Source organism: Colobus angolensis, unplaced genomic scaffold (genome assembly GCF_000951035.1).
Source record: "Colobus angolensis palliatus isolate OR3802 unplaced genomic scaffold, Cang.pa_1.0 Scaffold214, whole genome shotgun sequence".
In the NCBI taxonomy this organism is placed as follows: domain Eukaryota; kingdom Metazoa; phylum Chordata; class Mammalia; order Primates; family Cercopithecidae; genus Colobus; species Colobus angolensis.
Genome location: NW_012115311.1, coordinates 5,990,092 through 6,016,404, shown reverse-complemented (window position 1 = coordinate 6,016,404; position 26,313 = coordinate 5,990,092). Strand labels below are relative to the sequence as shown.

Here is a 26,313-nt window from a genome sequence, read left to right as displayed (position 1 = left end):
CCCCCTGGCGGTGCTCACAGCTGATGCAGAAGGCGGTGCAACAGTCTCCAACTAAGGTAGACATTACTTAAACCTTCAGTTCGGGCCGGGTGCTGTGGCTCATGTCTGTAATCCCAGCACTTTGGGAGGCAGGCGGATCACGAGGTCAGGAGATCCAGACCATCCTGGCTAACACGGTGAAACCCCATCTCTACTAAAAATACAAAAAAATTAGCTGGCGTGGTGCGGGAGCCTGTAGTCCCTGCTACTCGGGAGGCTGAGGCAGGAGAATGGTGTGAACCCGGGAGGTGGAGCCTGCAGTGAACCAAGATTGCACCATTGCACTCCAGCCTGGGCAACAGAGCGAGACTCTGTCTCAAAAAAAAAAAAAAACCTTCAATTTGATGAATATACTAGAAAAGACTTGAGAACGCAACAGCTTCATGAAAATGAAGCATGACATTTTTAAAAACTTCTAATTCCTGAAAGTGTCAAATGTATGGAAGGAGAGTAAGAGACTTTTCATCTCCATTCAACCATCATCAATTGGCTATCCCCATAGCCTCTGTTTTCATAGAATAAGAAGGTAATATTATGTGACAGGATGAGATGACGACATTCACTGAAAGTCAGTGCGCTATTCACATCATTATTAGGACGGCGCTATTTTCCCATTATGTTGGTGACTAAAAGTTTAAAGCTTGTTTTTACAAGATGGTTGGTACCTTTGCATATAGTTCATGGAAAAGCGAATGATTTTCCATTACAACAACGAAAATTGTATTGGTACCTAACACTTTGTGTGTCACACAAACTGGTGGGAGCCATCTCTTCATTCCCACAAAACACCATTAAGCAGGTATTATTAGTATTCTCACTTTACATATGCTGAAACTGAGGCATAAAGAGGTAGACCCAAGGTCATGGGCCTCTTTGTGTCAAGGCTGGGACTTGAGTCCTTGTGCACCGTTCTTCTGTGAACATTCCTAATCACTGGGCCAATATCCAGAAATGGGAACCCGAATATTGGTGAGAGAAAATAAGGAAAAGAGCTCTAGAATATAGGCAAGCGTGGTGCCATCAATAAAGGCTTACTTTTTTTCCAAAATACACACCTTTACTAATTCCATGACAAGATACAGTTCAGTTGGCACATCCATCTCCTCAATCAGAAGAACAATATTGGGATGCTTCACTCTTCTTAAAATAGACACTTCATTCTGGATCATGTGCTCCTGTCCAAAGGAAAAGTTATCTTCATCAGCTTCCACACAAAACATATGGAGAGCTAACTCAATGAGTACAAATATGTAAGGGTCAAGAGAGACGCATTTTGGTAAAATGTAATGAGCCTGTCTTGTATTCTGATATTCACATATAGCCTAGAATTGTCAACTGATGTGGAGGTCCTTACATAATGCTTATCAATTCAGAATCTATCATGATAACTACAGTTTCATAGCAAAGAATGAGATGAAACTTAGATCACATGAAGAAGGGAAGAGAGTAAACAAACAAAGAGATAAGGAAGATAAATCATATATAATCATTCCAAATAACTTTTATCCCAGGGATATACATGAAGTTATATTCTAGTAAGTGTATAACATTCTATTCCAGCAAAATTCAACCCTTAGGGTGAACTTATGTTTATTTGGGAGCTGATCTTTGTGTCTCTTTTGACCTCTTGAACCCTCTATCTCATAAGAACAAATTTTATACATACTTTGCCTCGACATTTGCTTTTCTTGATAATTTTCAGAGCATACTCTCTAGCAGTCGATCTGCAAAGAGAAAGTTTGTGTTTTTAACATAAAACTTAACTTCAAATCTATTGAATTATTTTGTCAGGGATCAATTTCCTACCCCATAGATCTTGTGTCATGTTGTAAATATTTTGTGAAAGGATTTCCTGTTTTTTTTTTTTAAAACAAATAAATATGTAAATGTTGATGGACTGACCGAGTGTAAGGACAGTAAGTCTGCTGGCATAGAGAAATCTTGGGCTGTTTATGTTGCCATACTTGTAATAAAACCACTAGCACTGGCACTTTGCTCCTCAAGTTGCCCACTTGTCTCTCTTCCAAGTGTACTTTCCTTCCTTTTCTTACTGTCGGAAAGCTTTTTAATAAACTTCCACTCCTGCTCTGAAAACAAAACAAAACAAAACACTAGTATTGCTACTGCGTCTTAGCTCCTCCTGCTTCCAGGTTGTTCTTCCCTCCCCTTCCCTCTGAAGTGATGTAGTGGCGCCCTAAAGCAGAGATGAGTTTCTGCCATTCCCATTGCCTCAAGTCTCTCCTGAGGTTCTCTATCCACCCAGGGCACCTGTGACTGTTTTCTGAATGTTCACACAATCACACTGAAGACTCTAGAGAAAGCAGTCCACGCTCTTTAGGCCTCAGTTCAGTGTGAGAGCCTGTGTGAGTTCTGCTGGAGAACTCATGGATGATATGGTCAAGGTGTAAAGAAAGGGATAAAATCTATTTCAGAGCTTCCTGGGACCCCTGGGCCATGATGGGGTGTGAGCCAGGCTGTGACTAAATGCAGGGCTTGGTGTGCTAGATGTTCCCACATAAACACCAGACCACCAGCAAGACTGGGGGGTTGGGGAGGAGAAGGCACTGCAGGAAGAGGTAAACCAAAATACTTAACGTTAGAAATTTAAAATGTGGGCTAGGCGCAGTGGCTCATGCCTGTAATCCCAGCACTTTGGGAGGCCCAGGTGGGCAGATCAGTTGAGGTCAGGAGTTCGAGACCAACCTGGTAAACATGGTGAAACTCTGACTCTACTAAAAAAGTACAAAAATTAGCCAGGCATGGTGTTGCGTGCCTGTAATCCCAGCTACTTGGGAGGCTGAGGCAGGAAGATTGCTCGAGCCCAGGATGTGAAGGCCGCGGTGAGCCGAGATCACGCCACTGCACTCCAGCCTGGGTGACAGGGAAATTTAAAATGTAAGGGCAAACGTAAATGAGAAAATGAGAAAGTGACATGATTCACGTGTGAAGAGATTCTTCACTGTAGAAGCTCTACATCCTATAAGACCACAGGGTCCCTTTAAGTAGCTGCTTCTTAAGAGGCTCCTGTAGAGTTTGTCTGCAAACTTGAAAATACTTAATCAAGAGGAAAACTAAAAACCCAAGTGTTTCTGGATTCTGCTTTTCATAAATCACTAAAAAATTATGATGAAGCAAATCTCAGGTTGGAATACTTGAGCAATTTCCTATGTGGCTTAACATGTGCCATTGGATGGCAGAGAATCTAGACCATTGCACTGCCTGCCTGGATAACCATCAGCAATCCCAGGCAGGGCCAGAGAGCAAGAAGGGACGTTTGTGAGGCTGAAAAATAAAAGCTGCCGTTCCCTTCACCACCTCCACAAAGGAGATGGATGGACAGGACCTTGCTGGTCAGAAGAGAAAGTGGTTTCTTAGCTTGGTGATTCCTCTTGTTTGCCATTTGCTGCTCTTTTCCCTTGAAGGAGTAATTTTAAAGCACTCAATCCTCAGGGCTGGTGTAGAGCACAGGAGGGCTGAACCCCCTCTACAGCCAGTCGGACAAGAAGCCGGATCCCTAGTGAGCCAGAGGGGGTGTTGGCTCCCAGCAGGCCAAGGAAGCAGGTTCTGTCCTGAGCCTACAGCTGAGGGGAAGAGGGCAGCAAACCTAGGGCTTACTAGGAACAAACACCTTGTGGATTTCCACTCTAGAACCTTTTGTAATAGGATTAAACCTTCCATTACGTCTACTCACATTTCACAGCGGACAATGAGCTCCATAGAGGACCACCAAATTAATGTTGCACCTTTTCTTTTTTGATTCCCTGAGGGTTGAACTATAAAGCCATATAATAAAATCCATAATAAAAGCCACATAATAAAAATTAATTCCTAGAAGCACAGGTTTACAGGAAAGTAGCTAGTCTAGAAAGTGAGCCTGAAAACAGGTGTTAGGACTAAATGTGTGTCATAAGAATAATAATGTAAGTGTCTGCTTTAAGTGAAAACACTTGGCAAGAAATCGAATCTGTGCCTGTGTAATTACTCAGCAAACAGTGGGATACAGGGCTCTTTGGTGGATTCAGAGGGGAGCGAGACCTGATCCTTGTCTTCAAGGATTCTACATTTGAGTGTCCTGAGAAGAATCCTAGATGACCTGATTGATTACTGGTGAGGGGAATACAGGCCGTTTGCTTGCTTGTTTTTGAAATTATGTTCTTGACCTTTTACAGAACCCTCTTTGCCACAACAAAAACAGCAGCAACAGAAAACTTTGTCTTCCTCCTTGACTATGGGAAATCAATGTGTAAGGCTGCCTTCTTATTAAGTGTGACCCAAGGTTAGAACCCAAACTACTAGAGGGAAATTTTCAAATTTCACAAACTTCAATTAAATCCAACTTTTGGTGTTTGTGCTAAAAATGGTTTGGAGACAGCTGTCTTGTTTAACTTAGTGATTCTCAACTCAGGCCAGTCTTCTGCCCACTGCACCCCTCACCCGGAGAGTGTAACAGAATGCTTGTCAAAAAAAGAAATGGGCCAGGCACGGTGGTTACACCTGTCATCCCAGCACTTTGAGAGGCTGAGGCAGGAGGATCACTTGAGATCAAGAGTTTGAGACCAGCCTGGGCCACCATAGTGAGACCCATCTACAAAAAATAAAAACACAAAAATTAGCCAGGCATGGTGCTGTGCACCTATACTCCTGGCTATTCGGGAGGCCAAGGCAGGAGAATGGATCACTTGAGCTCAGAACTTTGAGACCGCAATGAGCTATATGATCTTGCCACTGCGCTCCAGCCTGGGTGACACAGCAAGACCCTGTCTCAAAAAAAGGTGGTGGTGTGGAAATGGCTAGCAAAGATTGGGATGTTCTGAGCTAACATGGTTTCTCTTGTTGCTGTTATTTGCTGTGTTTTGAAGGATTTAGAAAAAGAGTGTATGGAGAAGGAAAGGCAGCTCCCGAGCAGTCCTCTCCCATAGCATTCATTGAATTTCACGGCAATCCTTGTTTGTGGGTAAAGTTCTCTGTATGAGGCTGTGTCTTGTCTCTCTCTGTAACCCCAGAAGGGCCCAGCATGAGCCTGAACTAGGAGGTGCTCTGCACATATTGTGGAAACTCCAGAGGATGGTGGCAGTTAGCACAATGGCAGGAATACCACCCCCAACACCAGCAAAAAGGACTTAGTAACACACCCTTTGTTTACCAAGTAATCCTAACAAAGCCCAGTCTCAGCCTCCTCCGTAAAGAGATAACTGCCAAGAGCAGAGAACTGAGGTATTCCACAGTGCCTTGTCAGACGGCTCCCAAGTGGAATTTTATTTTGAATTTGACAAGGGCCCCATGGCTGTCAGGAGCCAGAGGCTCCTCAGGAAGGAAGGAAGGAAGAACAGTAATCCACTAGCCAAGAGCAGTGATCTAAGCTTCAGCACAAGGCATCCTCCAAATCCCAGTTCCGACGGAAATGCTTTCAAACTATAGACACATAGTTGCTTTGTTGAGGTTATTGCGAATTTTGAAGATTTTCTAGGTGGAAGCAATGCATTTTGGTGACCCGAAGGTCTCAGCTTGTTCTGGTGGGTTTGAGCCTGTATGTTCATTGCTAGAGCCAGCATCTTGGCTGCACACATCCTCAGGCTTATAGGTGCCAGAGGGAGAGAGAGAAGCATCCGCAGCAAGGATTTTAATTCAGCTCTGGTGCCTATGTCACTAAGCAATTCCAGCGGTGCAGGTGGGGAAGAGGACCAAGAGCCACCAGGGGCACCTTCCCTGCTCATGACTATATCACCCCTACCCTTGGCTCGTGTGGTCATTAGTCCACACAGAGCCAGGAAAGTTAGGGATGAAGGACATCTCACATCACGCCCTCTACTTGTGCTCTGACTGGTCATTAGTGCTTTTCTGCTTTTTGAGTTTGCTATGGGGCCTCAAAACGCTCCACAAAACAGCTTCAAAGTAGAGCATGTCTCTTCCAGCTGGAGTCACAGTCCACTAACTTCCTTTAGCATGTCCCGGATGCCCCAGAGACCACTCACGAAATTACTCCTGGAACATGGGCAGAAATCTAAATGGACTTAGCTGCCAAAGACTATGCTGGAACAGGACCACAGAAAGACATCGTTATTGTGTCCATTGTTGTAGATAAATCTTGCCTGTGACAGGGTATGATTAGCAGAGGAGGGGCATAGTCACCCTTGGTAATACATATTCATCCTTCCAAATGCAGCAGAATGTACCCACAAGCAATGTGTGCCATTCACAACATTCTTAGCTCGCTTTTTATTTTCTTGGACCTCTGGAAAATATTAGAAGAATGTTTTGTGATACCTCTGGGGAGAGAGGGCACTTGCCATATGTCCTCGTTCAGGGGGAGCTGAATACTAACTTCATGGAGCAATCTGGTGTTTAGGTTCTGAAGTTTCATACAGTGAGATCCAAGATGGGAACTCATGCAAAACGAACGCAATCCAAGTTAGAAAGAAACAAATTGATTCTGGATGGAGAAATGGGAAATTTCTATTGTGAGAAGACCAGCCCTGTTGGACGAAGACACCAGCCCGATCCAAGGACTAGCTAGGAGAAACAGCACATGCCACCATGTCAGACGTAACAGATGACGGATGCTGGCAAATCACCAGACACCCCACAGCTCAGGGGCATGGCAATCTGCTAGAAATGGAGTTTTCTGCTACAGTGGAAATAAAGCCAAAAAGAGCTAGATTTACTATCAGTAAAAGCATCAATGAAATATAAAATTATAGAAGCACATATGCATTTGCATGCACGCTTCTATCCATTACGATAGGAATGGCTTTCCCTAATTAATTTAGTCTTATTTGTACAGGGCCAAAGGGAAAGTGTGTGATTTGGGCTCAGCTAAGCCAGAGTCTTATGGGAGACTCCTTATTAGAGGCAGTGGAGTAGTGGCTAAAAGTGTGGTTTTTGGAGCTAGGCTTGGACCTATGTCTTGCTAAGTACTTCTTAGCTGACTGACCTTGGGCACTTAACGTGTCCGTGCTTTCTGTGTATGACATGGAGACAACAACACTGATATTATGAAAGTATCATGTTAATTAAATGAAATGTCACAAATTAAGGGCTTCGTAGATAGTTTATGTTCAGCAAAGCGAAGTTGCTCCTGCTTTGGGAGGTGTGAGGCCCAGGGATGCAATGGACATTTTTCATGCTTAGCACAAATGTGCCAAATGGCCAAGCTTTGTGGAGTGGTGGGGGAATGAGAGGGAGAGAGGAGAACCGTGGCTTGGCAGCATGGACTCAGGGATTTTTCAAGCTCCCTATGACTCGTGCCCCTCCTGGATGCACAGTGGCTGCTCAGCTGGGTCTCTGTCACTGTTGGGAATATCCTAGCCTTGCTGACATGTTGGAGTAGAACAAGGTTTGAGATCCACTGCACAAAGGTCGATTAGGAGGGCTCTGCTACCTGAGCTGGGGAAGCATCTTCCAAAGAGCCGCAAGGGGTGCTGGGAGCACACAAGTGCCAAATGAAGAACCCTCATGAGATGTAGGGCTCTGTAGAGACTGCCAGCTTTAATATGGCAGGAACCTGTGTTTCTGAATCAAAGCCCATAGCGGAGGCAAGGTCTAGATCTTCCAGGCCAAAGCCTTCTCGTCTGTCTTCTCTCCTCAGTCGTCCTCTCTGAGTGGAGCTTAGGAGCATGATTCTTAGACGATTAAGAACGGGCAGGGTGTCCAGCCCCACTGCGGGCAGAGAAAGGTGACAAGGAAGTGTGTACACCCCAGGCCAGCCCCCAGAGAGCCAGAGGACACAGTCCCTCAAGGAAAGAGGCTAGTTCCCCCGACTTTTCAATATTCTGTCCACCAGCCCTGAGGAGAAGCTGCTGGCTGACCAGGTTCCCCAAAGCAAGCAGCTGCCCAGGAAGAGAAACCCAAATGTGACACCGAGTGGAGGGCTTGAGGCCACCGTAGCTGGGTTGTAACTTTATCAGTTGTCACTTCTTCGTCTAGTAGCCACCAGCTAATGTCCTCGATTAGATATCTAGAACCTCAGGATAAACCCTTTCCTTTGGCCCACAGAGTACCGGATTCATTCATTTTAATACGTCTTAACGCATTAAATACCACTTCTGTTGGGGTCAGTACATATGCATTTTAAAGCTTTTCAAAATGAGTGTTGATGCATCTCATCTTATGCTAGTATGCATTACAGACATAAACTCTCACAAGAACTTTCTGACCTCTACAAAATATGTCATAAAAAGTGTGTGAGAAAAACTATTCAATATGGTTTTTAACAACAATAAAAAGGCTTACCTGAAAAGCTGGCAATGTTTCTCTGAGTACATTTTAAAAAATCAAAGTCTTTAATTTATAGATTGTCCCCAGGTATCACTACATTTTTCAAATCTGTTGTTAGATGGGTCTTTCTTTGGCAAAAAATTCTTTTGCATGTGGGGTTGAGACACTAACTTATTCCATATGTACCACAGACTGGAAATAGAGACGCAATCTTGGAAAACATAACGCCAAATGTAACCCTTAAGATTTGATGCAAATGATGTTCTTCTCACCTTTCTACACATTCCTTGACAACAGCAAAATTTCCATCTCCTATTGTTCTTCCCACTTTATATCGTTCTGTTATTGTAGCTGGAATCTGGAAGCCTTCCTCCGACACTTCTGAAAGAATCATTAATACTTTTTTATTGGTAGAAAAGGGAACACAAATGTTGCACAAGGAAACATTTAAAAGTATCATCTAATTGACTGGAACGGATTCAGAATCAATATGTCATTCTCTGTACAGTGAGGCAACTGCCTCCTTCCCTTGCTGACATTGTATATACTCAACAGATTTTACTAAGACAAATGATAAAATAAAAGGAAACGTAAGGGGTCCACTCTCACCTATATAAGAGAAACTTGGGTTTTCTGATGCTGTGGGGATTCTCAGGAGGAAGCTTTGCTCCTTTTACTTCATGCCAATTTGATCAATAGTGTTTACTGAATACCCACTGTGTACAGAAAAATAGCATTCCCATGTATGGCGCAGGAGGCAACTGCAGTTCGCAAGGGACTCTGGGCTGCTTGACATTGTACAAGCATGAAAATTGCCTGCTGTTTGGACAGTTAGCTTTACTACATCCTGAAATGGAAATCTCCGTAAAATTCCTTATGAACTAAGCACTGATGGCCACCCGTCCTCAGTATCAATGAGCAGACTTTAGACAAATGTTCTCACCAGCAACCTGCATAGCAGATGTTGAGTTAAAATTACAATATCTATTATGTCTGTGAATGGAACAGTTTTGTAGTTTCAATTATGTTAGTGCCACTAACACAACACACTTTCCCCCTGAAAATGCATTTTGAAATATTTTGCAAATGCCTAATAATGCTTTAAATATCTAAGGCCATAAAACTAAATAAGCCACAGTTAGGTCAAGTAAATATACTGAATAACCTTTAACATCTTAAGGGTGTAAAAAGCCTTTTATAGCTGGACTCTAAAATGTACATGCTTTAAAGTGATAAATCCCAGCTCTCCCTCAGGCAACCTGAATGCAAAATGTGACGGAACCCTGGTGTGTTTTCTTAATGTACTCCTCTTCCGACCTTTCATCGTATAAACTGAGACTGAACATCTCTCCTCAGAATAAAACTTTAGGGGGTGAATGGGCTTTCTTAGTAGTTTTTGTATTCACACTTGCTCTGTGTTGTTGGAGACTCATAATCAAATGGAGACTGATAATCATTAGATATCTGCATGAGGGCCTTTCTTCTTGATTTATAATGATGCTCAGTTGGCATCAATCTGAATTCTAGAGTGGATGAAATTTCTAGAAAGTATTGAACAAATGTAGGACATTTGCTGCTGCTACTTTTGTCCTTGGCGTTGGTACAGTCTCTTCACCCCTTTACAGGTGACATTTCCCTCTTACCCTGCTAGAAGCCATCTAGGTGGTCTCTAGAATAAAGTGAGGGCTGGAGCCAATCTCCCTAACCCCATCTCACCCCTCTAAAGAAGCCGCAATTTTGCCTCTGTTCGAAGGACTCAGCCAGGGGAGTTTTGTCACTGCAAAGCACCCAGATTTACAAAACAGCTCCCAGATGATACAATCTTAAGGCTTTTTACTATGTGGCTAAGAAAGGAACCCTCCTTGGCTGTTGGGTACAAGTGTGACCCTGCAGGTGGGAAATGGAAGAAGGTACTTCCATCCTGCCTTCTGGTGGGAGCATTCACTGAGTTGAGACACCCATTGAAAGCACATGGCTTGGGATTTTTTTCCCTGACTATTCATAAAAGGTATCTTTTCTCACTTTTGGTTAAGAAGGCCCAACCAGGCCAGGTGCAGTGGCTCATGCCTGTAATCCCAGCACTTTGGGAGGCCAAGGCAGGTGGAACAACTGAGACCAGGAGTTTCAGACCAGCCTAGCCAAGCTGGCAAAATCTCATTTCTACTAAAAACACAAAAATTAGCCAGGCATGGTGGCATATGCCTATAATCCCAGCTACTCAGGAGGCTGAGGCGGGAGAATTGCTTGAACCTGGGAGGTGGAGGTTGCAGTGAGCTGAGATAGAGCCATTGCACTGTAGCCTGAGAGACAGACTGAGACTCCAAAAAAAAAAACCTTAGCCAAAGGTTTAAATCAAGAACCATTTCATTTCATTTAAAAAATACAAAACACATTGAACAAAAGAGACTTCTAGGTGGCTGTTTTTCATATTTCTGGAAGTTCAAAAAATTCTGATGTTGCATTGCAGTCAGAAAATAATTACACAGTAAATCATGTATTTCACTTAATATAACAAAAGCACTTCCCAAAGGGTACTTTTTGGAAAAAAAAAAATTTTAAATCATATCACTTAACACAAATAAGAGAAGCGGATTCCTTAACAGTGGCTTGATGGTATCACTTTTATCTTTTCCAAATATTTCCCTGTAGTTGATTTGAACCTGATAATAGCCTTCAGGAAGGAAATAGGTGTGATTCACAATCTCCATTTCATAGAAGAGGAAGTAAGATGCAGGGAGTTGAAGATGCTTGTCCAAAACAATCCAGTGAGTTAGTGAAAAAATCATTTCTGGAATCCTGATCATTTGACCACATCACAGAGACATTCTGCAGTGAATTAGCTCAAGGATATTTTTGCAATTTCCACCAATTCTTTTTGTAAAACCATATTTTAATGTATTGAATTCACTTAATTTAGGGTACATCTGTGAGACTACAACAGTCAAAAGAATAAACTGTCTTTAAATTTGAATGGCCTTTGTTCACTTAAAGTAACACTAAAAGTGAACAAGATTTGGGAAAACAAAAAGAGCCATGATCCCAGTGATCCCCTTTTATTTCCAAAGCAGGCAATAGCTGGCCTTCTTAGTATACATATGCCCTCAGAGGATGGGAAATGTCTCCAAAATGGGCCAACTTCCCCTTCCCATTCTCACAGAGCAGATACCAATCCCTGGTGGGCACTATATTCAACCCTATCCCCTTGTGATTGACCCTCAGGAGCTGCTCAGCCTCGTCCACGTCATTCTGCTTGAGAAGCTACAGTTTTTTGGAGTAAATTTAGCCAACCCATCCTCTGCCTCCTCAGATACCAAGTCCCAAGCTCATCACCTTCTCCAGGGCCGTCGTTCTCATCCATCGAGCTGCAGACTTTGGTGGATGCAAGTGAAGTAGAGGAGCCGCCATGCTGAGAGCTCTGTAGGGGAACAGAAACCGGTAATTCAAAAACTGGGTCAGAATGCCTGAGTTTCCAGGGGCCGTGCCCAGCTCGGAATCTCAGGAGAAATCTTTGCCCGTGCTAGGGAGGATTTGATCTTAACACTTGGAAAAAGACGTCTTCAGCATATTCAACTGGGACCACATCTCCCTCTCTCCCTACTAACCAATAATAGACTGTGATAACAGGATCAAGCTGGTTATTGTGAAATTGAATGTTCCATGACTTCTTATTCCTTTTGCTCAAAATCAGGGTCCTTTAGCTCACTCTTTGGGTTTGGAAGAGTTCAAGCATCTCACCTGACTCTTTCACAGTCTCTCGGCAAATGGCCGTCAAATGTGGTACCATTCTGATCCCATTCACTATTTTTTCTATTTTTCCAATAGAAAACATTTCTCTTCAGTTTGTTTTTATAAAATATCCTAAAAAAAAAAATTAAATGCTCCACCTTACCACAACTTTAGGAGAAAGGTTAAAGAGTGGTGTTGTCATTTCTATTTTGAGATCAAAACATAAGCACTGAGTAGGTTATTGGTTTGTTAAATGTTACATAATAAGTCTGAAGTAAAGACAAGAATAAAAGCCTAGGCCTTATAGTTCTGTTTGATTTTGACCCAAGACCCATGAAAGCAAACAGGGTAACAACTATATGAGAGAGCTCAGAGGACAAAACAGTACCAAATATTTAATATTATGAGTGGCTATGGGACAGTACTTTAACAATGAATGTTTCCATCTCTGCATCTATTTCCTGAGAAAACAATTTGCACATTTCAATGCTATTTCTAAATAGTGAACACAGCTTGTCCTAAAAGATCTTCCTTCTGTTTCCCTGGGTTTATCCACTTGGTTGGTTGGCCTGATGGGAGCAGGAGGCGGTGAGGGGGCGGGCGGCATTGGCTCATGGTGCCGGCTGTCTGTGGAGCAGAGAGAAGGGAAAGAGCATCTGTAGTTGAATTAATAATGAAGAGGTGGCAAGAAGCAAAGCTGACCTGTTTTTCCTCTGCTTACCTGTTTCCCTTCAACCTCCTCCCCAACCCATTCAGCCTTAAAGTATGTACAAAGTAGGAGGAAAGACAGGCTTGACGTAATTTCATTATGGTCTATAGTATCCTGCATGGGAGATTCCAAGATTTTAGTTTTCATTAAAAAGATTAATATAGTTGGGGAAATGCTGCCTAAGTCACCACAGAGCCATCTAAGTCAAACATCACAGAACTTTTTCTTGGGTGTGACTTAGATAAGCATGTCCCATTGGTCAAGTTCATCAAAGCTCACAGTTGACACCATTTGGATGAAAGTTAATGTAATAGCAATAGCACATCTGCTTTCTTAAAGAACAGGCTAAAAGTTTAGAGATGACTCTCGTATACCCCTGGATACCACACAGTTTGTGTCATGTGCCCATTGTTTCCAATATTATAAAAATCCCCCCTCAGCAAGCCTGGTGACTTGAGCTGTTTATCTATCTTTTGTAACCAGCAGCACACATTTGTCATGTCAGGCTAGAAAAACGGATTAAGAGTGTTACCTTGACACAGAGTTTTTCTTAGTGTGACACTATGTGCCCATAATCCACTCTGTTGAAGAGACTATAAATGTAGGAGCTTCTAAGTCATGCTTTGCTGACTTTTATGGATGAACGTCTTTTTGTGAAAACCTAGTATTTATAATATTGCGGTATGAGGCTGAGACGAGGCAGATTTATTATGTCAATAACCCAAGAAAATAAACATAACCACATTCGAGGGGTAGGTGTGTGTTTTCCAGAACAGTGAGATCCTTCATCCTCTGGGTCATTGTTTTTGCTGCAGACATAATGGCGTTCTAAACAGAAAAGCACTAAGTAAATGCCTACAATGTAGACCTTCCCTTCTGGGCTTTCTGGTCCTTGAATTTCTTCCAGCAGCAACACAAATGGTACTTCATAATGGAGACACATGGTGTGGTTTAGGCTGGCAGGTGCCGCCTTGTCACGTGGTGTTTTAAATTTAGAATACAAAGACACATTCTTTCACCAAATTAATAGACTAGTAGCATGTTTCCTAGCAAAAATGTTCACAATTTAGACACTCAATTCCAAAAGCTTGTTCTTTTAGTAAGAACATCAGGTACTTGATACAGAGCTCTGACCCATAGTACATGAAAACATCTTTTAAACTGTAACATTCTATAAACTTGTGGGCTATTATTCACTCAATGCTTTATCAACTAATGAATTGGATTTAACAGTGCCACCAAATGGTCGATCCCTGAATGCTTGTCACAATGCCAGCTGGGTTTTCTCTGCTTTCTGAACAAAAACCTCTCAAGGATTTTAGGCTCTGGTAGAAAAAAAAAAAAAAGGGGGGGGAAGTAGGGTTAACACAAGTTGCTTATGTTTGTAACTGCTTGTTTTCAACGTTATGATTGTATTTTTGTGTTTCTGAAAATGTATCCCGAGTCATTTCAATTTTCTGCTGCTTGAGAGTAACAGATGATGGGCAGTTAAGAGAAAAATGTACTCACGGACACACAGAGTTCCCTGAAAATGTAAAGCTTTCATTTTATTTGTTATGCTCAAAGAGAGTAAAATCAATGTATTAAACTTCTAATAGTGTTATCTCTTTTTTCCCAAAGAAGTAAGATAGTTAATACTAAATACTTTTCCAAGATAGTGACCATTCATTGATTCCAAGAGTTTGGGGGACTGGGATGGACCTTAAATATTACCTATTCTGCCCCATTTTCACCCAGAGACAAAATGCCCCCTACAGAAACCCTAGTGGGTGGTCAGATGGCCTCTGTCCAAATACTTATAGTACTGAACATACTATTTCCTGAGGCAGCCCTTCATCATTAATAGGAGGCAAAATAAAGGAAGTTCTTCTGTAAGTTATGTTGAAATTATGTCCTTCTACATTTTCCATTTATTGGTCTTATCTCTGATTTCCAGAGTTGCCCAGTACGGGTCTAATCCACTTTTCACATGACAGTGCTTTCAGGTGTTTGAAAATAGCTACTGGTCTCCATCCGTGTCTTCCCAGCACTTTGGGAGGCTGGGGCAGGAGGCTCGCTTGAGTCCATAAGTTCAAGACTACCCTGGGCCACACAGTGAAAAAAAACCCTGGTGCTTAAAAGTCTCTACCAAAAAAAACCCTGGTGCTTAAAAGTGAATGCAATATTCTGGGTGTGCTCTGACTAGCACAAAGCAGAGAAGGATAGAGTTTTCTTTCTCGTGAATAGAACATTAATTAACTTCAAGATCTTATTGGCTTATGTGGATAAGGCCATAGCATTTCACCTTTACAATGAGCCCACAGCTATGTCAGGTCTCCCTGGTGTGTGTTTGAAAGGTTGTCTTGGACCAAGTCCAGAACTTCACATTTCCCCACATTAAATGTCATCTTTATTACATTAGTATCCTCCCAGCCTGTTATCTTTTAGATTCTGATCTGGTCTCCTAATGTTTTTGCTCTGTCTCCCAGTTGAAGCCATTCCAGTAATCAGCATGGCTCTTTGGGTAATCCACCAATTATTTACTAATCCACCTAAATATACTAACTTAGACCCTGCTGGAATATTTCTATTATTATCCATAAGTCCAACAGAAGGATTTCGAACACAGTAAAGGCAAAATGTGTAAGTGCTTGCTCTTTAGAATTAACTTAATGAGATCAACCAGCCTTTCTTTACAACCAACAGAAGCTGAAAAGCCCACCTATATTTTTTTGTTGCTTATAAATGAAATAAATTTACCTTTTTGGTTTTTCCGAGCAGATAAATCATTTTATAGTCCACATGCCAACAAGATTTTATGTTTGCTTCAATTTGCTAATTTCAAGGCATCTGGGTGTACAGTACAAAATGTACAGTTATTTCAGAATTTAGGGCAATTAGCTGCTCTGAGAAATGTTGTGACATTTGAAATGTCATCACCCCCTCCCCCCCAAGCAGATTTAATGGGAACCATTTGGAAAGGTTGCTGGCACCTGGATGCTTTTATGGCACACCTTCATAAAAGCACTGCCCTAAGTAAGAACACATCCTAAGTGTAACTATTGAGCTTGGGATCATATAACAGATGGAGAACATATCACATTTTTTGAAGTAAGCGAGAAAGCTGACATGACAACTCTAACCACATTTTATCAAGATGTATCTGATGACGATGTAGTGGAAAACAGTTCACTTTAAATGGTGTGAGTTACTCTTGCCATTTGTATTAACATTGTCACTCAGCTGGGGTCCACGCTGCATGAAGATTTTGAAAATATCTAATTGAGAGAATTGATCTAATCAAGGTAGAAAAATCTCACCACACTTTAGCTTTGGCTGGATAATTGCACCATTTCCACTTCACATTTTATCTTGGCATACAATTATTACCTTATTGAGTTGATACTGACTTGAAAAATGGCTAAAAATAATATAGAAATCAAGTAATCACTGGCATATGATTTCTGAATCAATCTTATAAAGGAAACACAAGCAATACATTTTTAACAAACTCAAATAGTTGTCTTGGTGATCTTGACTTTAGATCCACAGAAGCTCTAAAGATGACCTCTAACAAAATTAAATAATAATCTTGGTGAAGAGAGCTTGAAACTCACAGGATTCTATATGATATAGAAAAGCCATCCATTTATTTGTTTCCCAAGTGGGTATAGAACAATAAGTTGAAGGCATCACTCTGCAATTACTAATAAGGCTCCACTATTTGAAACAAGGCACAAAGGAACTGCTTTTTCCAAATTCCTTTGTCTGCACTCTTCACAGTGGTACGTTCAGCCTAAATAAAGTTTATGGCACAGATAAGCATGAGCATAAGTAAGAATGAATACTGAAAAATGTAAAACTTTATCATAAAGATTTGGATAAATTTTTCAAAAGTCTAGAGAACTGTTACTCACGAAGTTGGTTTACCGAAAGGAGGCGAAAATGCAAATGGAAACAATGGTGTTACGGCTATGTTAGTGAAACCACGAGAGCCAAGATTTCAAAGACAAATGCATTTAGTTACAACTAGGTCTATACCGTTTGTTGTATTGGGTAGTTTTTCTGGCCTCAATTGTCCAGTCACTATGCTCATATAAGCCAAGATCTATAAACTGATAATCTGAACCATTTGTCCCAAGGAGACTGTGCCATTTGGTGGCCACATGCCTCCTCTCATGAGTTACACCCTTCATGAAATCGTAGTTTGGAAGCAGCCCAGGAAGTCATCTACTGTATTTCCTCTGGATAGAATAATTCCCTCCATGATTTACTCCTCAAATGGGATTCCCAACCTATAATGAAGGGAGCTCACTACTCTTCTAGGCACCTGCTACATTTTATGCTAAACTCTGGTTGTATTAAGAAACTGTAACTACAATTTGAAATATTTATAAATTTGGAAACATTCCTTCCAATGATTATTGCTACAGACACTGATTACATTTTGCTGTGATCATTGCTGTGGACATTCATCAAGGAAATAATACAGAGAACCAATTAAAGCAAATGTAATTTGAAGATTAAAGTAAAACTAGTGAAAATGTTAGATTTAAAACCAGAATTTGGAACTTATATTGTAATTGTAATACTAAATATTTTTTTCCTCTGGGCGCAGTGGCTCACACCTGTAATCCCAGCACTTTGGGAAGCTAAGGTGGGAGGATCACTTGAGGTCAGGAGTTCAAGAGCAGCCTGGCCAACATGGCGAAACCCTGTTTCTACTAAAAATACAAAAATTAGTTGCGCATGGTGGTACACACCTGTAATTCTAGCTACTCAGGATTCTGAGGCACAAGAACCACTTGAACCCAGAAGGCGGAGGTTGCAGTGAGCCAAGATCACACCACTGCACTCCAGCCTTAGCGACAGGGCAAAACTCTGTCTCAAAAATATATATATATATTTTTTCTAGCTCAGTCAGCAGAATTTCCTATCCTCTTTAACATCCTTTTCTATCCTCCTTTCATAAATGAAATATATTATGATTTTTGTTCTGAATTACAGAGTCAAGTATTTTATTATCATTATTTTAATTAACTTTATTTCTAAAACTATATATCCAGTGATTTTAAAAGAAATAGCTTGTAAAAATACACACACAGACATGCTCACATACACATGCACATTTTTTCCCTGCAAATTAGATCACCTTGGGAAAAATGCCTTCAAGCCTAGGAGACCACTGGTGGTTTTAAAAATGCATGTTAATTTCTTCTTTTCAATGAGTTATCAATATGTCTGACAAATTCATCCTTTAAGGCAACCCTGAAAGGAAGGTAGAGTCCTGATTTTAATGCAACTACCTGAAACAGAATTCTTCATCAGATAATCTTATTTTGGTATTACTGTCAGTATTTTATACTTCAGATGCTATGTGGTACCATTCTGTAGTCTCTCAAATATCACTTGTTGATGCTAATTACAACAGAAGAATGCCATACACGTGATTGTGAAGGTCACCCTTATCCCACACGTGGTCATTTCAATTTCAGTGTCTACTTATCAAGTTTTCTGAAAGAAACTCACTGAACAACATAGGCAGTTTTTCCTGTTTATTATATAGTTATTCTAAGGTGGTAAGTGTCACAAAGTTAACTTCAAGAGGAATAACATGGTCCAGTGTGAAACACAAGGTACAACATTTTACAATGAAACCACAGCACAAAGTAATTGAACTTTCAAAATTGGGTAGTTCAATGAAACATTTTGTCAACGCTTCGCTCTATAAAGCTCTGCTGATGGCCTCAGTTGATGGATTTAAAAAATATATTGCTGTGTCAAACGTTTTAACACCAAATGCTTTTTTAAAGAGAATACACATCCAGTCAACTGAGACTGTGAGCAGAAAGTATGTAACTTCTTTATAAAAATGTTATCCAAATTCACAACATTCATAATATATTTCAAAGTAAAGAGTTCTTAGAAAAAATAAACTCAATTCCTTGCTTACTGATGAGTATCAACTCCTCAAAAACACATCACAAGAAAGTTAACTTTCATACTTCTTTGCCTATAACCTTTAGATATCTACTACCCTGGCTTCAAAAACATTTTGTGGCCATATATAATACAAACATTCATGTATTACATGCATCATTTATACTATTTTGGAATTTATCCATCATCTTTACTAAAATGAACCATATTTTAAAGACATCATATGTCATGCACCCTTAAAAATTATAGTGAGGGCCTCTGATTTCCTCTTTTTTCCACATGCGTAACAGGCACAAGATTACAAATATTTTTCAACTGACAGTACAACACACTATATCAGGCAATTGGTAGACTGAATTCAATATATCTCTAATTTCCACACTATGCCTCTGTGGGATATTTCAATCAAGGCAGTTGTCACTAACATGCACAAATAGAGATGCTAGCAAGGCTAATGCAAATATGCATAAATGAGCAAATGTATGCATATATAGTAAATTCATCCAATTAACATTTTCAAGTGTGTATATATTTATGTAGATATATACACACATACAGCAAGTATATTCAAAATTTGTCAACAGGTTAGAGTTTTGAAAGAACATCAAGGATCGCCTTACAGGTTATCTGGCTTTGTTATTAAACTTACTTCATATCAAATATACTCTGGATTCTCTTCTATTTATGTTCCAACATTATACTTGACAATCTGCAACTGTATCAGTGTTTCATTTTTTTAGTGTATACTGACTGACAACCACTACAAGTCATCCATAAAACACACAACAGAAAAAAGTCAGTCATAGTATTCAATCTTGTTAATAATTGAACACAAAGATAAATCAATATAAACATTAATGTTACTTATATTTAATAGTTAACACAATGTTGGATTTGGCTGAATTTCAATTTTTTTGATAAATCAGTACATCTGAATATTTGGAATCATTTGCCATACTAGTTGAGCAAATTGCTTTTTAACTTAAACATGCCCCAACTAATATGTCACAGAGTAACACTTTATGACATGAAGATTTTATGTATAATTCCACAAGAGCCAGTCACTTATAAGGCTGTATCACAAATACTATACTTTACTATTGATGGTTTATACACATACACAGATACTTACAGAAGCATACCCACATACACACCAAGCCTGGCAAATTTATATAAACACCCAAACACCTGTATAGATATATGGCCACATATGAAAAATTTAGCAGTCCAAGAATTAAAATATGTGGAATTTTCAGGAATATTATTCTATATCTTCATTTACTTCCATTAAGAAATCTGACTTGCACACTTCATTGTTTTTAAGTGAAAGAAAGAAAGAAAGAAAGAAAGAAAGAAAGAAAGAAAGAAAGAAAGAAAGAAAGAAAGAAAGAAAGAAAGAAAGAAAAAGAAAGAAAAAGAGTCCAATCATGTACAGATCTTCAGGACATGTGTTGGAAATTCCACAGCTGGTTATGTAGGGTACATATATAGTACATTAGTGCTGGTTCAAATGGTTTTAGAAAATGTTTTTTGGGTTCTTAATATTTAGATGAGTCAATATATGTGCACAGGGATGTACACAGATGAGAGAACCTGACACTTCTTAAAATTCTATGGCAGTACGGAAACAGTGTAGATTTTCCCCCCTGCCTAGATGATTAAACAAGACAAAAACACACCATGTGGCTTTCAGAACTATAGTCTTTTGAGTTCACACTGAACTTCACACTTTATATATTTTTAAGTTTTGCACCTCTAAAATGCTGAAAGCAGGGAAATATTCCTAATATCTTTTTCTACAATGTCTACGTCTAAGAAAGAAGTGAGAGCAAGTGAGAAAGTATCGAACTTTGAACTACAGCACGATGTCTTCAGAGCACATTTAGGATTATCATTAGGACAAAACTGCATGGCTATTGCTGAAGCGCTCCCTGCTCAGTAGAACAATTTAAAAATTCACTGCCGAATTTTTTTATAAAGAATTCTATAAGTAAGTCAATCATAAGTGCCTATAAATCACCAATTCTGTTCCACCAATGAACTGAAAACTTCTGGTTTGTTGCTAAGAATTTTTGATTTCTGCTTTAGTTTAATAGAATTATGTTTTGCATAAAAAGAGATCTCAAAGACTATAAATGGTGTGCTGTTTCAATCTCTGAGGGACTTTACTTTCAAAAAATAAATGATATATATAGCCCCTGAACAGTCCTTTAATAGAAGTCATATGTTCAAGAGATTAAATGCTGTGGAAAGCACTTCCCTTGGAACTGCTTGAATGGAAAGTTGGCCATGATATCTATCGGCAATTAGTACAAGTTCAGTTTCTTTTTGCCCTGTCTAAACAAAGCCATGGGTTCTATATCAATTGGCAATATCTACCACTTAGAACAAACAGCATTTATTGGACCTTTCTAGCAGTAGTTGTCCATAAGATTGACAGTGCAGGGAAGTTAAAATTATTAGAATTTATTTTTGTTCTCAACCATCTGACCCCACCAGATTTAAAGTAACTGTTCCATTGCTTTCTTTGCATTTTTGGCAATTTAGTCAAATACATACTAATCTTTTATGGACTCAACTGTATTAAGTAATGCATTTTACAAAGACATAACTAAAACAGACACCAGCATAGGCAACCTCACAGATGTTTACTGTTTCAGCTAAAACAAAGCAGCCTTTTGATCTCAGCAGGAGTCTCTGGTCATTTCTATTGGAAACAGTTTTAAAACCTGAAGCCTGGAACAGGTATTATTATGAACTGTTCTTTCAAGATGGAATGGTTCAGTTTGCAGCTCTTGAATAACCTGCCAGAGAAATGTCTTTCTCTCCAACAGACAGCATAATGAGACACTAATTATTATAGGGCTAAGTTTTCAAACGCTATTAGATTGCCTGGATGTTTTTTCTTCTTCTTCTTCTTTTGGTTGGAATATTTTATTCACTTGTAAAGTGAGATGGTAACATATGTAACTATAAACCAGATGGTAAAATTTGCTAGTGGAACAATTTATCAGGGAGATAAATCAATAACATTTAAAACAGCGTGTGACAACTGAATTTCTCTCCATCTTGAATCAAACATTTGAAAATTGTTTTCAAGTAAAATTTGAAAAAAAATCATGTAAAAGCCTCGAAATGGCATCAAACATTTTTAATTTGTCACCTACTGAGATATGTCAAGCCTGGAGAATATCAAAACCATGCTTCACAAGTCTTAAATTGTTAGTGTTTGAACTAGTAAAAGTAAATGACCACTAGGATATGGCTTAAATACAATAAACTATACATATTAAATTAATTTTTAACATTCAGACTTAAAATAATTATTTTATGTTTAAGCAAAGCTAACCATAAATTTTAAAAATAGAGGACTAGAAGAGCAGAATTAGTAGGTTAATGTTTAACAATGGGTTATAATCATAGACTTAATTGGTTTAACACAAAAGGAGTTTTGCATATGAAAATTTCCAAAACACCAGCAAGATTGAGAATTTTTCAGAGTGGAGATTTGGATACTCTAGGCCTGATTTATACAGCACCATTTAAGTGAATCTTGCTTTTCAAATGGATTTCCTGGAAAAAGTCCAGATACAATTTTGTTTAGGTCTGTATGAAAAAAAAAATTCCCAGCTTTAGTTTTTACACATTTAAAAAATTATGTATATGATTGTAAGAAAAAATTATACAATCTATAGCAATGCCATTGGCCAAGTTCTTCATGTTGGCATATAGCTTAAGCTAAATTTATACTGTTTCTACTAAAATAACTTTAAAAAATAAAAAGGACTTGACAACAAAAACAAGGAAAGTTCCTAACGCCTAATTTTAGAGTCTTTATGAGATGTGTCCTTGTCATAATTTTTCTTTTTCTCTCAGATATACTAACCCACAAAACAACAAGTAGCTTTTTCTACTGTCTAGGGAGAAAAAAATCTACCCAAGCATTTTTATTATTTTGCAATAAAAATACCTCTAAAAACCAGCAATTCAAATTTTAAAAAACAACATAACCTTAAGAAAAAATATGCCTGCTAGTGCCATTTTAATATGCTTTACAGAAAGTACAGAAAAATTATATCTCTATGCCTACTTATAATTAAGAAGAAAACTCCATCTACAGAAATTCTGGCTCTATATTGCCACACAATTAGTGTGTTCTTGTACTCAATATTAGGTCCATAAATGAAATTCATCTAGAGCCAGGCGCCGCACAAAAATCCCAGCATTTTGTGTTCAGACTCTCCCCAATCAAATCAATATGGGAGATATTTTTAAAAGTCTCTCAATTTCAAGGTTGAACATCATGAATACAAAATGCCTACATATTTACTTTCATATGATTTGGTCTTTTATCATTTCAAGGTATGCAAAACTCTTTTGTGTATTTTGCTGTTAGACTTTTGCTTAGGAAATGTGAAACCTTCACCCAATCACAAACCATATACATTGCTCCATTGTTTCTTTTACACTGAGTCTCCTACTGAATCCAAGTCATCCGAAGAGAGGGGGCGGTACAGGTCCTGCAAGATGAAGGGCGGTATAGATTCGTTTACTCAACTTTCTTGGGTGCCCTGTGGCTCTCATGGGAGCAACACTGAATGGGCACCCCCGGTTTCTAATATTATTGACCTTTTCAAGTCACCAACTTGGAGTAGGAGGAAAGATAATAATAGAGAAACCATCTAAAAAACAAAATGGTGCTGGTTTCACCTTATTGGCAAGAAAACGCCTCTTGGTCTTCTCCTAATCTTTCCCCTTCCTTGATGCCCGTTGAGTTGCATAGCCCCTGAGGTGTGTGAAGGTCACCTCCACTACTGTGTGACTAGGCAATTCTTCCTTGACCATTTCCTTCCCATTCTTGGTAGAAAAGGAACATGCTTACCTCAAGATAAAATAATTTATAAGGAGGCGCAGATGGCATTCAGCAAATTCTGGTTCCAGAGCAGCAACTCAAATGTTGTAGTTGCATGTAGCATAAAACCCAAAAAAGCATTGCTTTCTCAAAATATTATGTTTGGACAACAGAAAGAGTGCAAAATTAACCCACTTCACCCCAAATCCCTTCCCAATGTTCTTTCCCTGTTCTCCAACAGACCACTCACTCATCACCTCCTCTCTCTTTTCCCCCCTCCCCTTCCTGCTACTAGATCTCGGTTGGTAGCCAGGCAACCAGCTCAGATCTGCAGACAGCGTCTAGAGTTGGCTTTTCTCCTGTTTTGTACCACCCACTCCTCACATCATCTGACTGATCAGATAATCTACAAAAGTCAGTGATGTGGGAGTATAATGGGGAGCTTCATTCAGCCTACATAACACAACACATTTCTTCCTGATGGATTAAGAAATGGGACCAAAAAAGTTCATGAGTGGGAAAAGAGTCTCCAGGCTCTGCTTCTGTGACCAGTCAAACGCCTGTAGACAGCAACTTAAATAACTCTGCTTCGGAAAAATAGGTTACTTGGTACATTGCCACGAATATGCTTATGAAGAGAAATGTCTGGCATGCAGGTTTTTCATTGTATAAGACTATTCCAAAATGTCAAGAGAGGTAACATAAAAATGTGATTTTAACAGAAGAAAAAAAGCGAATTAAATTTTGTAACTAATATAAGTAAAAACTAGATTTTCTTATTTGTAAAGAAACCAGTCAAATGTATCAACCTTCCTTCTGAAAAAACACCTCATGCTCCTGTATTTTTAAAATGGGGGCAAGGTGTGTGCGCATGCATGTGTGTGTGCGTGTGTGTGTTGGGGTGGGGGTAGTCAACTCATTTTCTTGGCCATGTTGCTAGGCAACACAGAAGGAAAAAATAGAAGTAGCTACTGTTTTCCAATCTGCAGTAAAAAGAGTTAATTTATTCTTTGAAGTGTCTTCTTTTAGCACATGCCATCTTTCACTTATGTCAGTATTTCCTGCATAGGAGTATAGCCAAACATTTGAGAAGACCATTAATCAAATCTGAAACAGGATCAGTTTTTAGGGATCTTCTAGGCCCATTTTAACTGGGAGGGATTATTTGATGCAGTTGCCTACATGCCAAGATGAAAGCTCCTCTGGCTAAAGCAGCTGGGAATGCCTTCATACACTGACACAGCACATGGATGGGGATGTTCATTTATGGCCCAAATTCAAAAGCTTGGATGTGGAACCATCCTAGAATATATCCAGTGCCCTGCCTCACAACATGTGCTCAATAAGTGTTTTCAGATGGTATAAACCCTTTGTCCTCCTAAAACAAATGGGATTTTTTTTTCTCCCAAGTATGGTGTTTGCACTGATCATTTAAATGGTAAAATGAAGAATCTATAAGACAGCCATATCTTATAATCATTCCCCAAGTGCAGGAAATGTTAATTATATAAGCCAATAGCCACAGAGCTGAATGGAAATTTTCTGCCTCAATTGGACAAAATCATACTAAAGTGGAAATACAGAAAGCAGAAGAAGCGAATTCTAGCCCCATTCTGCCAAGAAAGGGATATCGGAGCATAGCTTTACATCCCTACGATGGAGGTCTCCTCAATAAACGAGCAGGGAGAAAAGCTCCCATCAGCAGTGGGAATTCCCAATCACTCTTAATCTCAACAACTAAGCATAAATGACACCAATAAATCCTTAATCTGAGTTCAATTAGCTCAAAGTATAAAGAGGGATTTCTATGCTAGGTGTACTCTAGAAAGCATACACTCTAAGAGAGAGAATGTTCTCAGAAGAGGGCCCTTTCTGCTCTGTATCTAATGGTGGTCCCCATAGATTGATGCCTCACTGGGTGATGTTTACAAGAAAAGAATGACTGACCAGCTCTTCCTCCACTCAAGTACAGGCCTTTAGGAGAGTAAATAAATTTGGCCAATTCTTTGAGTTGTTCCGCGAATGATTCCAACACCTTAAAATTCCAAATTAGACTGTGGCCAAGAAAAAAACCATAGTGAAAACACTCAAATGGAAGTAGAACAGAAGTATTGGACTTTCTATCTGGAAAGAGCCTCCTCATTTTGCTTTGTGTTTCCAACGGAGACCCAGAAAAGATAAGAGGCTTATCTAAGATACCATGGCCATTTAGTGGACAAGCTGGCGTCAGATCCCAGGCTTCATCAAACACTCAAAACAAGCTCCACCTGATGCCAGGTGAATCAGTGGAGAAAGATAACCAAACTTGATATTTGGTGCAATAGGCTCCAAAGGAGCTAGGGACCAAATGAATCTCCCTGCCCCACACTCTTAGATGTCTGGCAGCCTAAAGACACAACCTGTGCAGAAATCTTGAAGAGAGGGCCTTCCATCCTGGATGACACCTAATTTTATGGAACTCAGAAGTTTTATTTTAAAACACATATTAAAAGAAACCAAACTCAAGAATGTAGCATTTGAGTGCAGTAGACTGCAAGGAGTCCTCGCTTATTAAAGTGTTCGGCGAACACCATCATGAAACCTCCTAGGAGCGTACATTCCCCCGACCTCACATCTGAAATCAGGACCATAAAGGGCCTTCCGTTTTTGGCATTGTACCTCCCCTTTTGCCTCCTTCCCACTACTTTTATTTTTGCCTTGGTATTACTGGAAAAGACAAACAGTACAGGTTGTGACAGGATAAGAACAGTAGTCTCTCCATCCTGAGAGAAGTGCTCTCACCCTCTTCCTTAGCATGGACAAGCTAACAGTTTCCAGTAACTTTTTCACTGTGGTCTCCAAGCTCAGCCAAATT

The 26,313-nt window shown here is 39.7% G+C and overlaps 1 protein-coding gene across 3 annotated transcripts in view; it reads right to left on the bottom strand.

Moving 5' to 3' along the window:
• The window catches only part of DCLK1 (doublecortin-like kinase 1), a 354,978-nt gene that overhangs the window by 58,183 nt on the left and 270,482 nt on the right, over nt 1–26,313 (bottom strand). For all 3 annotated transcript variants that reach the window (XM_011943027.1, XM_011943029.1, XM_011943028.1), the window contains 4 exons: nt 11,584–11,668; nt 8,526–8,634; nt 1,706–1,763; nt 1,095–1,214 (listed from right to left, as the gene is read on the bottom strand). In XM_011943027.1, the coding sequence (XP_011798417.1) occupies nt 1,095–1,214; nt 1,706–1,763; nt 8,526–8,634; nt 11,584–11,668 (372 nt within the window). The remainder of the gene's footprint in view (nt 1–1,094; nt 1,215–1,705; nt 1,764–8,525; nt 8,635–11,583; nt 11,669–26,313) is intronic.